Source organism: Dasypus novemcinctus, chromosome 18 (assembly GCF_030445035.2).
Source record: "Dasypus novemcinctus isolate mDasNov1 chromosome 18, mDasNov1.1.hap2, whole genome shotgun sequence".
NCBI classification, from domain to species: Eukaryota; Metazoa; Chordata; class Mammalia; order Cingulata; family Dasypodidae; genus Dasypus; species Dasypus novemcinctus.
In genome coordinates, this window is record NC_080690.1 from 22,269,852 (window position 1) to 22,283,787 (window position 13,936).

Here is a 13,936-nt window from a genome sequence, read left to right on the forward strand (position 1 = left end):
TGGCGCCAAGGGAAGGCGGAACTGAACTCGGGCCCAGAGCCTGCTCCCTGAGGCTGTGTCCCTTTCCAGCCATCTCTGGCCACCCCCACTGGCCAGGCTGCCCCTCCCTCTGGCCCCCGGGCTCCTCCCACCCACACACTGGAGAAGGCCAGCCCAGGACTGCCTCAGCAGGCCGGAGGCACTGGGGCTGGGATGGGGCCGCCTGGCTCCCCACGGCAGCGGGGGCTGCTGCTGCTGGGGTTACTGCTCCCCCCCGCTGCCCCCTTCTGGCTCCTCAATGTGCTCTTCCCCCCGCACGCCACGCCCAAGGCTGAGCTCAGTAACCACACACGGCCTGTCATCCTCGGTAAGCCCCCGCTAGGCCCCGGATGCACCGGGCCTGACCCCGGGAAGCCTGGACCCCCAGAGACAGACCCAGCCAAGGCCCTTCTGCCTCTGCCTCCAAAGCCCTGACAGCTGCCTCCGTACCCAGGGAGGGGCAGAGGCTTGTCCTGTCCTGCGGAGAGGGTCTCCCTTTCCTCCGACACTCTTTCCCAGTGTTTGAGCTCTCTCCCCAGGGCTGGGGGAGGGTGGGGCCTGAGGGCTGCGGTCAGCTGTGGCCCAGCACCCTCCCTTTCTTGACCCCACCCCGTCAAGGACCATGTATTATCCAACTCAGGGCAGGGGAGCAGGAGGGGCCCGTCAAGCCCCAACCCCTACCCATAGGCCCAACTCTCTCTCCCTCATACTTATTTGTTCCTACCTTGGACTTGGGCAATAATGGTGAGCCAGGCTGGGTGTTTGCTTTGCAGGGGTAGGGGTCATTGGCCTTGGCCCCTGCACCTGCCTTATCCAAGGGGAGCCTGCGCTTTGAGCTGCTGGGGTGATGGGGGAGGGCTGCTCAGAAAGAGGTTCGGTGTCCCTAGTGCCCGGGGTGGTTGCCATGGGAGACCAAGCGGCTGGGCTGGTGGCTGCAGTGCCAGGGGATGAGACCAGCGTGGGGGGTCTTGGGGGGGATCCAAGGAGTCCAGAGTGAGGGCTGGTGCCTGCAGTGCCCGGCTGCCTCGGGAATCGGCTAGAAGCCAAGCTAGACAAACCGGACGTGGTGAACTGGATGTGCTACCGCAAGACAGAGGACTTCTTCACCATCTGGCTGGACCTCAGTATGTTCCTACCCCTTGGGGTGGACTGCTGGATCGATAACACCAGGTGCATGCCGGCCCTGCTTCCCCAGCCCCCGCACCCTGCCCACCGGCTACTGGCCTGCTGAATGTCCCACTGCCCCCAGGGTTGTCTACAACCGCAGCTCCGGGAGCATGTCCAATGCCCCCGGTGTACAGATTCGCGTCCCTGGCTTTGGCAAGACCTACTCGGTTGAGTACCTGGATGACAACAAACTGGCAGGTATGTATGTCAGGGGAAAGAGCAGGGGGCTCCAGGCCACGGTGGGTGCCAGGGCCAGAGCCCCCAAAGCTGTTGCTTCCCCACAGGTTACATGCACACGCTGGTGCAGAATCTGGTCAACAATGGGTACGTGCGGGATGAGACGGTGCGGGCTGCCCCCTATGACTGGCGGCTGGAGCCCAGTGAGTGTCTGGGTGTGGGGCTCGTAGGGCATGGGTGGCCCCAACCCCGACCACCCTGACCACCTCCACCCACCTGTAGGCCAGCAGAAGGAGTATTACCGTAAGCTCACCAGGCTGGTGGAGGAGATGCACGCTGCTTATGGGAAGCCTGTCTTCCTCATCGGGCACAGCCTTGGCTGCCTGCACTTGCTCTACTTCCTGCTGCAACAGCCCCAATCCTGGAAGGACCGCTACATAGATGGCTTCATCTCTCTTGGGGCCCCCTGGGGTGGCTCCATCAAGCCTATGTTGGTCACGGCGTCAGGTGAGAGTACCTCTCATCACCCAGGTCCTGGGGAGATGAAAGGGGTGCAGTAGAATGAAGCTGACAATGGGGCTGCCCTCACTCCAGCTTCTGCCCACAGTGCCATCTCACAGTGCCATCTCAGGCTGGCTTCTGGGGGCTATTGCCTCCTTCCCTTGGAGTGCAGCCCCTGTTATTGTCCCCCCACCCACCCACTGCCCACGCAGAGCAGTGAGCCTAGCCTGGACCACTGTGGCTCCTGCCAGAGTTTCAAGGATGATGAAGGGGAAACAATCACAGAGGAAGTAACCCCCAGAGACCTGTTTCCCAGGGCCCCAGACCCACCCAGCATTCAGCTGTCTTCTGCTCCTAGGAGTCCCTTTGCCGAGGGATCCTAAGGGTCAGACAGACCCTTGGGGTTCCTCCTGCCCTTGCCTGAGGAATGGTACCAGGGACCTGGCACTGACATTGCTGCCACCTGTTGCACACCCACTGTCTGTTGGGCAAGCCAGACTTGGCCTTCCCCCCCTAGCAGCTCACAGCCCAGTGGCAGAAGCAGGCATTCATCAGATAACTACACCAATGAATGTCAGACCCAGAAAGGACCTCACTTCCTCCACCCCAGCACACAACACTGACCCCCACAGGGGCTGTGTTAGTCAGCCAAAGGGGTGCTGATGCAAAATACCAGAAATTGGTTGGTTTTTATAAAGGGTATTTACTTGGGGTAGGAGCTTACAGATACCAGGCCATAAAGCATAAGTTACTTCCCTCACCAAAGTTTATTTTCACATGTTGGAGTAAGATGGCTGCCAATGTCTACGAGGGTTCAAACTTCCTAGGTTCCTCCCTTCCAGGGTCTTGCTTTTCTCTGGGTTCACGGTTCCTCTCTTCCCAGGGCTTGCTTCTTCCTGGGCTCAGGGTTCCTCTCCTACTGGGGCTGGCTTCTCTTTCCTCTGGGTGCCTTCTTCCTGGGGCTCCAGCTTAAGGCTTCAGCATCAAACTCCAACATCAAAAACCCTCAACTCTGTCCTTTGCCATGTCTTCTATCTGTGAGTCCCCACCCACCAAGGAGTGGGGACTCAATGCCCTAATGACGTGGTCCAGTCAAAGCCCTAATCATAACTTAATCATGCGTAGGTTCAGACCGGATTACAAACATAATCCAATATCTATTTTGGGGATTGTTAACCATATCAAACTGCTACAGGGGCTGATGGGTGCTTGCCCCAGGGAAGACTGCAAGCACTACTACCCCACCATTCACATACACGGCCATCCTCAGGACCCCCCACCCTGCTCTCCTTGCCCACAGTGGGGCTTTGGGGCTTCCAGTCAACTAAGCACATATCTAGCACCCACTGAATGCCAGGCATGTTCTACTTTGTGGCTGAGTCAGTGTCTGGAGTGGGCTGGGGAAAGGGGACGGGTTAGGGGGTGGCCAGGCCTGGCTTCCCACCCCACCTTGCTCCATGCCCACAGGTGACAACCAGGGCATCCCCATCATGTCCAGCATCAAGCTGAAGGAGGATCAGCGCATGACAACGACCACCCCCTGGGTGTTTCCCTCCCACCTGGCATGGCCCGAAGACCACGTGTTCATCTCCACACCCAACGTCAACTACACAGGCCGTGACTTCCAGCGCTTCTTTGCTGACCTGCACTTTGAGGACGGCTGGTACATGTGGCTACAGTCACGTGACCTGCTGGCAGGGCTCCCAGCACCTGGTGTGGAAGTATACTGTCTGTATGGCGTGGGCCTGCCCACGCCCAGCACTTACATCTATGATCACGGCTTCCCCTATACAGACCCCGTGACTGTGGTCTATGAGGATGGTGATGACACAGTGGCCACACGCAGCACCGAGCTCTGTGTCCGCTGGCAGGGCCACCAGCTACAGCCTGTGCACCTGCTGCCCCTGCATGGGGCACAGCACTTAAACATGGTCTTCAGCAACCAGACGCTTGAGCTTATCAATGCCATCCTGCTGGGTGCCTACCGCCATAATGCCCCTGCACCCCCAGTTGCCAGCCCAGGGCCTCTACCCCCTGAATAAAGACCTTCCTTTGTTGCTATAAGCCCTGAAATGTATCTTGTGGCTAGAGGGACAGGCACTCCCTAATCCACACACGAGGACTCACTTTTCACCGGCCAGGGGCCAGGGGCTTTGTGGAGCATAGGCTGGATGGGCTCTGCTAAAGCCTGGGCTTGAGCTGGGCACCCTGGGATGCCTGCTCTCCTGTTTGAGCTGCCTAGGCACACACAGCTGTGGGACAGGGGTCAGGATGGTCTCAGCTGTTCCTCTAAAAGGGCAGGTGAGACCCCACCTCTAGATAGGGCCTTTTGAGCCCTGCTGTGAGCCATATGCTTTAGGTGGGGACAGAAGTACAAGTGTTTACCAGCTGGGAGAGGAACTTCCATTAATCAGATCACTTCAGCCAAGTGTTTTGAAGGAAAAGTTTTAAGGAGCAGGGAAGTAGATTTCGCCCAACGGATAGGGCGTCCGTCTACCTCATAGGAGGTCCAGGGTTCAAACCCAGGGACTCCTGACCCGTGTGATGAGCTGGCCCATGCGCAGTGCTGATGCACACAAGGAGTGCTATGGCACACAGGGGTGTCCCCCGCGTAGGGGAGCCCCACGCACAAGGAGTGCACCCTGTAAGGAGAGCTGCCCAGCACAAAAAAAGTGCAGCCTGCCCAGGAATGCCGCCGCACACACGGAGAGCTGACGCAGCAAGATGATGTAACAAAACAAGACACAGATTCCACGTGCCGCTGACAAGAATACAAGCGGACACAGAACACACAGCAAATAGACACAAAAACAGACAACTCGGGGGTCAGGGAAGGGGAGAGGAATTTTAAAAATAAATAAATAAATCTTTAAAAAAAAAGTTTTAAGGAGCAGCAAGAGCCAGCAGTAGGCACCTGCCTGAGCCTTGAGGGTCAGGGAAGCCCTAGAGGAGGTGGTGCCTGTGCTGACGTCAGAGGCGTAAGCAGAGTTATTGCAGGTTCCTGGAAAGACTCCTGCCAAGCCTAAAGCACTGTGCAGCAGCTGAAGGGATTTTTTTAAAACACAATTTACACATTTTGAATGGACAAAAAATTAGTTATTATTCACAGTATCTTAAAATAAATTGCCTTTGAATGAGCTTCATTTCCAGTACTTTGAGGCCTACAAGACATATCTAGAAAATCTACTACTGTGGAAAATGGAGACTGCTTAAACCAAATGGAGGTAAGGGGAGAGCCTGTGTTCTTCTTTTTGATTAGTTCTGTCACACTCTTCCAGGCAGCTGAGGGAGTTTCATATTTTCTTCAGACATTAGGCACTGCAGCTCTTACTTTGATGCCATATGAATCATGGGTCCACCACTCCATTAGAACTATTAACTCCATTCGTATTAATTTTTGTTACAAATCTTACAAAGGGGGTGCTTTGGGGCATCTAAGTTTACAGTCGTTATTTTTTTTTCAAGATTTATTTTTTATTTATTTCTCTCCCCCCCACCACACCCCCAGTTTGTCTGCTTTTTGTGTCCATTCACTGTGTGTTCTTCTGTATCCGCCTGTATTCTTGCCAGTGGCACCGGGAATCTGTGTCTCTTTTCTGTTGTCATCTTGCTGCGTCAGCTGTGTGTGCAGCGCCACTCCTGGGCAGGCTGTACTTTTTTCACGCGGGGTGGCTCTCCTTATGGGGTGCACTCCTTGGGTGTGGGGCTCCCCTAAATGGGGGCACCCCTGCATGGCACAGCACTCCTTGCGCTCACCAGCACTGCACATGGGCCAGCTCATCACACGGGTCAGGAGGCCCTGGGTTTGAACCCTGGACCTCCCATGTGGTAGGAGGATGCTCTATCAGTTGAGCCAAATCCACTTGCTTTTATAGTCTTTTAAAAAATTTTTTTAATAGGAGTCACTGAACCCAGGAACTGAATCTGGGACCTCCCATGTGGGAAGCAGGTACTCAACAGCTTGAGCATCCACTCCCCACATTCTATTTTAAAACTGTATATTTGGTTCTCAAAAACTGCCTATGCCAATGGTGGCTACCATTTTGCATGGCTGTTATTGGAAGGCCCCTTCCGTCCTCTGGCTTTTTTTTTTTAAAGTTTTAGTCACACTGTATAATGCATCCAAAATGTACATACAATCAATGGCTCTCGGCACCCTAGCTCTTTTTGCAGAAGGGTTTTTCCCAGAGAGGGATGTGTGTGGCCAGACTTCCACTCTAGAAAAACCCCTCTGCAGAGTAGAGTGTGGCCTAAGGGGTACCAGGGCAAGTGCGCGGAATCCAGATGGGGGAGGATGCTAACTGAGACTGAGGCAGGAGAGTAAGGAGAAAGATGTGGACAGGTGAGGGGTCATTTGGAAAGTACAGTAACAAGGTGTGGCAGTGGGTAAAGCCCAGCATGCCTCCAGACCACCAGACAGGTGGCCACTGTGCCTGCCTGAGAGCAGTGCCTGTCCCTGAGAGCAGGAAGACTGAAGACTAGCATCCTACCAGGCCCAGAATTGAACTTGGGGAGAAGGCAAGGCAACAAAGAGGCCTGAGTTGGGAGCGGAAAGATAAGAAAGGATAAAAGAAGCGGGCCCCTTCTGAGACACGGCTAATTGTCTGACAGCCTTAGGGTGTTGGGAGTTAAGGCTAGCGTTGGGTTTAGACTAGGCAGAGCTGGAAGAATTAGACTGGAAGGGGGAGAGGAGCCCAGCACAGGCCCAGCAGTTCAATGACCAGAGAAGACGTTTGGTCCTCTCCTCCGAGGACCCTGGGAGCAGCACTGAAGATCAGGCAGGGTCGTGACCCCCTTCCCAAGCTGTCTAGGACCAGAGGGTAAGGCGAAAGCGAAAGAGAATACGCAGAAATGTGCCAACGGCCCAGAGTAAAGGTGAAGGCGAAAGCGAAAGCGGGAAGCAAAGAGAAGCGTTAGAGGTGGAGCCCGAGGCCATTTTCGCTCCCAGAGCTGCTCGCCCTTCTTGTCTGGGCCAGCAGACACCCCTGGACTGCCCTGCCCGCCGCGAGATGCTGAGGCCAGCGCTGGAGCCCCGAAGGGGCTTTTCCTTCGAGAATTGCCAGAGGTGAGGGCGGTGAAGGCGAGGGTTGGTCCCGAGCTGTCGATCCTCGTCGTGCGTGCGTACGTACGGGGGGGGGGGGGGGGGGCAGGGTGGGGAATGGGACCCCCAGGCCCTTTGCGCCTACCTGGTGATGGTGTTGGAGCTTGTGTTGGGGACTACTCGGGTTCCCAGGCTTACCCTGGGAGGTGAGGGAGACTCGGAAGGGGTGGGGGACTGGGGTGGTGCAACGCGGGTCTGAGTAAGAACCGAAACCTCGGCCACCCCTCTCCCTTTCCAGAAACGAATCCTTGCAACAAGTCTGCCCAGGGCTCCGGGTCCCTCATGCACTTAAGACCGGGACTACGATCGCTGGCCTCGTGTTCCGAGTGAGAGGCGCGGGCCGGGGGGGCTGGGGCTCTTGAGGGGCTGGCGGGCGCTGAACCAGTGATTCCTCCACCTCCCCAGGACGGGGTCATCCTGGGTGCAGATACGCGGGCCACTAACGACTCGGTCGTGGCGGACAAGAGCTGCGAGAAGATTCACTTCATCGCCCCCAAAATCTAGTGAGGACGTCTCCCAACCCCGTTCCCCGAGCAAGAACCGCCCTTCAGGGCCTCTCCCGGCCCCCGCACACCCTAGCCCCGCCCACGGCGGCCCTCCTTTCGCCCTCAGCTGCTGTGGGGCTGGAGTAGCCGCGGACGCCGAGATGACCACGCGGATGGCGGCGTCCAACATGGAGCTTCACGCGCTGTCCACGGGCCGCGAGCCCCGTGTGGCCACCGTCACGCGTGTTCTTCGCCAGACGCTCTTCCGGTGCCGAGGGCGGGGCTAAAACGTGGAGGCAGGGCTAAGAGGAAGTGGGGCAGAAAGGGCGGGGCTGCAAGTTGTCACGAGACCGGAAGAGGCCGGCCGAAGAGGAGCTGGGCAACAAGGAGGGTGTCAGTCGGGGAGGGGGCGGAGCTCGGGCTCAGGGGCGGGGCATGGGGGCGGGGTCTAGAGCCCAAAGCTTGAGCTTTGACAATTCTCACCGCGCTGGCAGGTACCGGGGCCACGTGGGGGCATCTTTGATCGTGGGCGGTGTGGACGTGACAGGACCACAGCTTTACAGCGTGCATCCCCACGGCTCCTACAGCCGTCTGCCCTTCGCTGCCCTGGGTGAGCGCGTCTGCCCCTTCCCCCACGAACCCCGCCCCTGCGACTCTGGCCTGGTAGATGCTCCTTTCCCCAAAGGCTGATCTCAAATGCCCCTTCCGCCTGCAGGCTCCGGCCAGGACGCAGCCCTGGCAGTGCTGGAGGACCGGTTCCAGCCGAACATGACGGTGAGCGGCCTCTGCCTCTGCCCTCTCCCCTGCGTGGTTAATGGTAGGATGTGCAACCGGGAGCTAGAGGAAAGCAGACTTTGATCTGATCTGGAGATCCGGGAAGGTTTCTCGGGAGGAGGTGACGCCTGAGAGGAGACTGAGGGAAAAGCAGAGTATGGGGAAGTGGGGAAAGTGTCTGGACAAAGCCTGGTCAGCCGGGAAGATTCGAAGCTCAGAGAGGCCCGTTTGACTGCAGCGGAGGAGAAGGGAAGGATTGGTGGGGCCCTATAGGGAGGTTTGGAGTCCAGATTTTGTTTGGGGTGGAATAGAAGTAGGTGACGAATGTCGAGTCAGAAGTGGGTAAGGCCCAGGCTGGGAAGCGAGTTGGGTGGCTGGATTGGAGACCAAGACCAGATTGGGCGAGGGGACAGGCCAATGGAAGAGGAAGTGTGAGTATAGACAACTGAAAAGTTTGTGAAGAGAGGGAACAGTGAGAGGGGACCGGAGAGGGGGGGGAGGAGACCGGGGAGGGGAGATTGGGGTTGAGATGGGAGGAAGATGTAGAGAGGAAATTGGGTGTTGATGAATGGTTAATAGCCTGGGCTTCAGATTACCACAGTACCCAAATTGTGGCCTGAGGGTGACCCAGCAGGGTCCATCAGGCCTCACACACAAATGGCCACAGCTGGAGGCGGCACAGGAACTGCTGGTGGAAGCCATCACTGCAGGGATCCTGGGTGACCTGGGTTCTGGAGGCAATGTGGATGCATGTGTGATCACGGGTACTGGCGCCAAGTTGCTGCGGACACTGAGCTCACCCACAGAGCCGGTGAAGAGGTGGGAGCCATGGGTCTGGGGCACCACAGAGGAGGATGGGGTGGGGACAGCAGAGGAGAGAGGGGGCTGCAAGGAGAGACAGGGCCACATGATGTGCCCATGCTGAGAGTCCGTCCCCCTCTAGGCAAGGCGGGTACCACTTTGCCCCTGGGACCACAGCTGTCCTGACCCAGACAGTGATGCCGCTGAGCCTGGAACTGCTGGAGGAGACCGTGCAGGTCATGGAGGTGGAGTGAAGTAGGCCAGGGCTTAGAGCTTGGAACAAAAGGGAATAAACTCAGAAAATACAAACTCCTAAACAGACGACTGTGTCATTCTTGGGTGGAAGGGGGTAGGCGACCAGCATGGCTCTGTGGCCAGGGCTCCCTGCAGGAGCCACTCCTCCCTAAGGCTCTAGCGCCAGGTGTAGAGATGTCCTTCTCCCCTTACCTCAGGCATTCACCCCTCTAGAGCCCCAACCTGGCAAGCTACCTAGGCTCACAGTGGAAAGCCTTTGTCCTGTTTCTCCCAAAACTCCTCTACTGCCTTTCCATACCACAGAGGCTCCCCTTACCACTCCCCTGCCTTACTGTCACTCCAATCCACTGAGGACCTTTGTAAAACCCAAAAGGCTCCAAATACTGCCTCTTCCTAGAGCCTCTTCTTGGCTCCTCTGTGACCCAGGACAAAGGCCACATCCCTCAGCTAGGTGGGCCATGGGCCCCATTGAGGGCTAAAGCTGCTCCCTGGCTCCAAGGTGAAGTTCTCACAGAGCACTCCATATACCTGCAACACCCCAACCTGAGACACCCCTAAGATCCCCAGGCACACATGAGCTGCTCAGAGGAAGCTGGGCTGTGAGGAGCAGGTGTTCAGACCCCAAGTTTTCCAGCCTGGCTAAGAGGTGTCAGGGGCCTGGGGCTTATATGAGAAGAGGTGACTCATTTATTGGCAAGCCTTGCTGAGCCCCCCTCAGTGCCAAGCCCATGTTGTGGGTGCTGCCAGGAGCACCCTGTCCTTAGAGGGATTGGCAGTGTCACACTGGGGCTTCGGAACTGTGAAGGGGACTGCCCAACATCTGGGATGGGTCTACTCCAGGCTGGACAACCCTGGACCTCTGCTTGTACTCCCGCCACAACACTTTATTGTGAAAACTTAAATATAACAGAAAAGCTGGAAGAATTATACATAGACCATCCATACATACCCAGCAGATTTTATAACTAGTACTTTGTTATAGTTGCTTTGTTTATCTGTCTATCCATTCATCCCTCTTTCCACGCATTAACTCATCCTTATTTTTTTGAGGTACTGGGGAATGAACCCAGGACCTCATACGTGGGAAGCCGACACTCAGTCATTGAGCCATATTGGTATCCCTGAGTTGGTTCCTTTTGTTGTTTTTGTTTTTTTCATGAGGCACCAGGAACCAAACCCAATACCTCTATGTGGGAGGCAGGCGCTCAATCACTTGATCCACATCTGTTACCCTCATCCTTTTTTTTTGGCTTATGTGTCCTTTTTTTTTTTAAACATTTATTTTTTTATTTATTTCTCTCCCCCCTGCCCCAGCTGTCTGCTCTTTATGTCCATTCACTGTGTGTTCTGTGATCACTTCTATCCTTATCAGCGGCACCGGGAATCTGTTTCTTTTTGTTGCATCATCTTGTTGTGTCAGCTCTCCATGTGTGTGGTGCCATTCTTGGGGAGGCTGCACTTTCTTTCGCACTGGGCGGCTCTCCTTATGGGGCACACTTCTTGCATGTGGGGCTCCCCTATGCAGGGGACACCCCTGCGTGGCAGGACACTCCTTGCACACATCAGCACTGTGCATAGGCCAGCTCCACACGGGTCAAGGGGGCCTGGGGTTTGAACTGCAGACCTCCCGTGTGTTAGGCAGACGCCCTAACCACTGGGAAAGTCCGCTTCCCTGATGTGTTCTTTAATCATTGAAGCCGAGGCCATACAACTTAACCACTGCACTCTTGTAACTTTCCACACAGGGGTGTCTTCAGCCCAGAGCTTAGAAGCCAGAGGCTTACCCACAGGAGTCCCGAAGCCAGGAGGCTGTCAGGGATTTGAGGGGTCACCCTTCCACCCATGACCTCAGTCTAGGCATTGCAAGTCCCTGAGGGCTCACACCCTGCCCCTGCGTGTGCCAGGCCCTTTGCGAGCATCATCTCACCAAGGTATGGATTTTGGAGTCAGACAAATGGGGGTGGGGTCCAGCCCCTCCATGCTAGTGGGACAGTCATGATCTCTGAGCAAACCTGTGACTTGTTTCAAGTTGCGAGTCACTGAGATGACTTGCAACCTGCCAGAACTCCCATTCTGGCTACATGGCCTGGCCCTCCACAGCAGTGCTGGCCACAGCTGGACATTCCACCAGTCAGGGTCACCTGCTGGGTGCTGAGCAGGCTTCTCTGGGAGTCTGGGGCCCTGGAAGCTTTGGTAGACCCTTTCCCAGACCCAGCCACTGGGTTGCTACTCTAAGACCTAATTTAACTATCTGGCCCTGGTACCCAGTGTTCAACACTTGGGATGGGAGGTGGCTGGGAGAGCCAATCCGAGGCCCGGCCTTAGGGGGTGGAGGAGGTGAGAGCCTCACACCTGGGCTCTGTCAAGTCCAGGCCTCCCTGAGCCCCTGTACTGGGGGACCTTGGCCTAAAGAGACTGGAGCGTGGGAGGGGACTGAGCAAGCACAGCTGGCCTAGCTTCAGACCTATGAGTTTGGCCCAAGGACAAGGAGATTCATAAATAGCCAGGCCCAGGTCTTGGACCTCCTACCTGCCACTATGTCACTGCTCAGGCTGACCCTTAGCCTGGTCCTCCTTGGCTCCTCTTGGGGTAAGGAGGTCTGGACCAACCCTGACTGAACAGCCCTTGGGGTCACCCAGCTCCCGGCACCAGCCCAGAGGCTCAAGGAAGGGGCCAGCAAGCTGGCAGAGAGGGGAGCAGGTGAACTGAGTGGACAGGAGCTTGCCAGGCAAAGGAAAAAGGAGGTGCCTGGGTAGAGAAGCAGGAATGGGCCTGCAGGGGCTGGGAGGAGACAGGAGGTGAGCAGGGGTCAGTCTCACACATGGGACAGAGGCTGGGCAGGCCTGGGACCTGGGCACCGAGGGGGGCTTAAGGAGCTGAGACACGCAGGTTGGACATGTAGCACAGGGAGAGTTCTCTGGCAACCTGAAGAAAATGGACTCTTAAGACCTGGAGTGGGTGGGGGGAGTCAGGAAGGAGATGTCCCAGGTGTCAGGAAGAAAAGGGGCTGGAGGGCAGGTGGGGTGGGTTGGAGAGATGTGGGTGAATGCGCCATGACCTGGGGGCTGGCTGGATAACTGAAGCAGCTTTGGAGGCCCAGAAGGCACTCAGGGTGAGAAGTAGAAAGGAAGCCCCTCAATTTGGACCCCTGGGGGTACAGAGTCTAGAGTCATGCAGGAAGAAGGTGGGGGGAGAGGCGGGCTGAGGCGTGGGAGGCAGGTCCTCACCAACCCAATGGCCAGGCTGCGGCGTTCCTGCCATCAAACCGGCGGTGAACTTCAACCAAAGGATTGTCAACGGAGAGAACGCAGTGCCCGGCTCCTGGCCCTGGCAGGTGTCCCTGCAGGTACATGCGCTGGGGTGGTGGGGTGGGGGGAGGGACCCAGGCACGTCATGCCTAGGCATGGCCCGAGCCCACTCCTACCTCTGAGCCCTGACCCCAGGACAGCAGCGGCTTCCACTTCTGTGGCGGTTCCCTCATCAGCCCGTCATGGGTGGTCACTGCTGCCCACTGCAACGTCAGGTGAGCGCTCCCACTCTGCCTGCCCTGTCTCCCCCCATTCAGCCCCTCCCCCCTTTCTCTGCCCTCCTGGCAACTACCCCAGCCCCACTCTTGCTGCAGCCCTGGCCGCCACTTTGTCATCCTGGGCGAGTATGATCAATCATCCAGCGCAGAGCCTGTGCAAGTTCTGTCTATCTCGCGGGTGAGTTCCTGGGCTGCAGAGAAAGGAAGGGAGGTGGGCAGTGGGTGCTGGCTCCAGGAATTGAGGGCATGCCCTGCTCTAGTCCCCTCAGCACTTATCACCCCAGACCTACATGGCTGGCCCCTTCCTGACCCCACAGGCCATCACGCACCCTAACTGGAACCCCGTCACCTTAAACAACGACCTGACACTACTGAAGCTGGCCTCACCAGCCCGGTACACAGAACGCATCTCGCCTGTTTGCCTGGCAGCCCCCAACGAGGCGTTGCCTGCAGGCCTCACGTGTGTCACCACCGGCTGGGGCCGCCTCAGTGGCACAAGTAGGCATGGGGTCCAGGTTCCCTGGTGGGAGCAGTGGGGTGGGTGTCCATCATGTTGAGCCAACCTGGCCACCCCTCCTGGCCCACAGGCAATGTGACACCAGCACGCCTGCAGCAAGTGGCTCTGCCCCTAGTCACCGTGAGTCAGTGCCAGCAGTACTGGGGTTCACGTATCACTGACTCCATGATCTGCGCAGGTGGCTCAGGTGCCTCCTCGTGCCAGGTGAGTGCCAGCACCCCGTCTTCTGCATGGTCTCAAGACACACCCCATCCTGACTTCTCCCCTCTCCTTCCCTCTCAGGGTGACTCTGGAGGCCCCCTTGTCTGCCAGAAGGGGAACACATGGGTGCTCACTGGCATTGTCTCCTGGGGCACGAGCAACTGCAACGTGTACACACCAGCCATGTACACTCGCGTTAGCAAGTTCAGCACCTGGATCAGCCAGGTCGTAGCTTACAACTGAGCCAGTGACAAGATGCCCCTGCCTGCCTCAATCTAATAAAGATCCCAGGCTCTGTCTTACTCTCCACTTGGACTTGGTCTTCTGGTACAACAGGTGCTGAGGAGTCAGGATCTTCCTGGAAGAGTCAGGCCTGGGCTGGGGCCCCCATCCTTGCCATCCTGACAAGCCCT

At 57.1% G+C, this 13,936-nt stretch overlaps 3 protein-coding genes across 4 annotated transcripts; all 3 read left to right on the forward strand.

Annotated features, from left to right (window-relative positions):
• The first annotated feature begins 108 nt into the window (after positions 1-108).
• LCAT (lecithin-cholesterol acyltransferase) lies at positions 109-3,927 on the forward strand. The gene is made up of 6 exons (XM_004459635.4): positions 109-346; positions 1,032-1,188; positions 1,268-1,383; positions 1,470-1,565; positions 1,645-1,869; positions 3,331-3,927. The coding sequence occupies exons 1-6, from the start codon at positions 193-195 to the stop codon at positions 3,903-3,905; spliced, it is 1,323 nt and encodes a 440-aa protein (XP_004459692.1). The 5' UTR covers positions 109-192; the 3' UTR covers positions 3,906-3,927.
• Positions 3,928-6,562: 2,635 nt separating this feature from the next.
• Positions 6,563-9,341, forward strand: PSMB10 (proteasome 20S subunit beta 10). Of its 2 annotated transcripts, XM_004459646.5 has the most exons (8): positions 6,563-6,928; positions 7,203-7,290; positions 7,370-7,467; positions 7,577-7,717; positions 7,944-8,059; positions 8,165-8,223; positions 8,891-9,042; positions 9,167-9,341. In XM_004459646.5, the coding sequence occupies exons 1-8, from the start codon at positions 6,873-6,875 to the stop codon at positions 9,276-9,278; spliced, it is 822 nt and encodes a 273-aa protein (XP_004459703.1). In that variant the 5' UTR covers positions 6,563-6,872; the 3' UTR covers positions 9,279-9,341. The 2 variants fall into 2 exon arrangements, with proteins under 2 accessions (XP_004459703.1, XP_023444915.1); XM_023589147.3 differs by having other exon boundaries at positions 6,788-6,928; positions 7,370-7,717.
• Positions 9,342-11,741: 2,400 nt separating this feature from the next.
• CTRL (chymotrypsin like) lies at positions 11,742-13,832 on the forward strand. Its single transcript, XM_004459647.5, has 7 exons — positions 11,742-11,868; positions 12,522-12,625; positions 12,723-12,802; positions 12,902-12,983; positions 13,123-13,303; positions 13,393-13,526; positions 13,605-13,832. The coding sequence occupies exons 1-7, from the start codon at positions 11,817-11,819 to the stop codon at positions 13,764-13,766; spliced, it is 795 nt and encodes a 264-aa protein (XP_004459704.1). The 5' UTR covers positions 11,742-11,816; the 3' UTR covers positions 13,767-13,832.
• Positions 13,833-13,936: the final 104 nt, after the last annotated feature.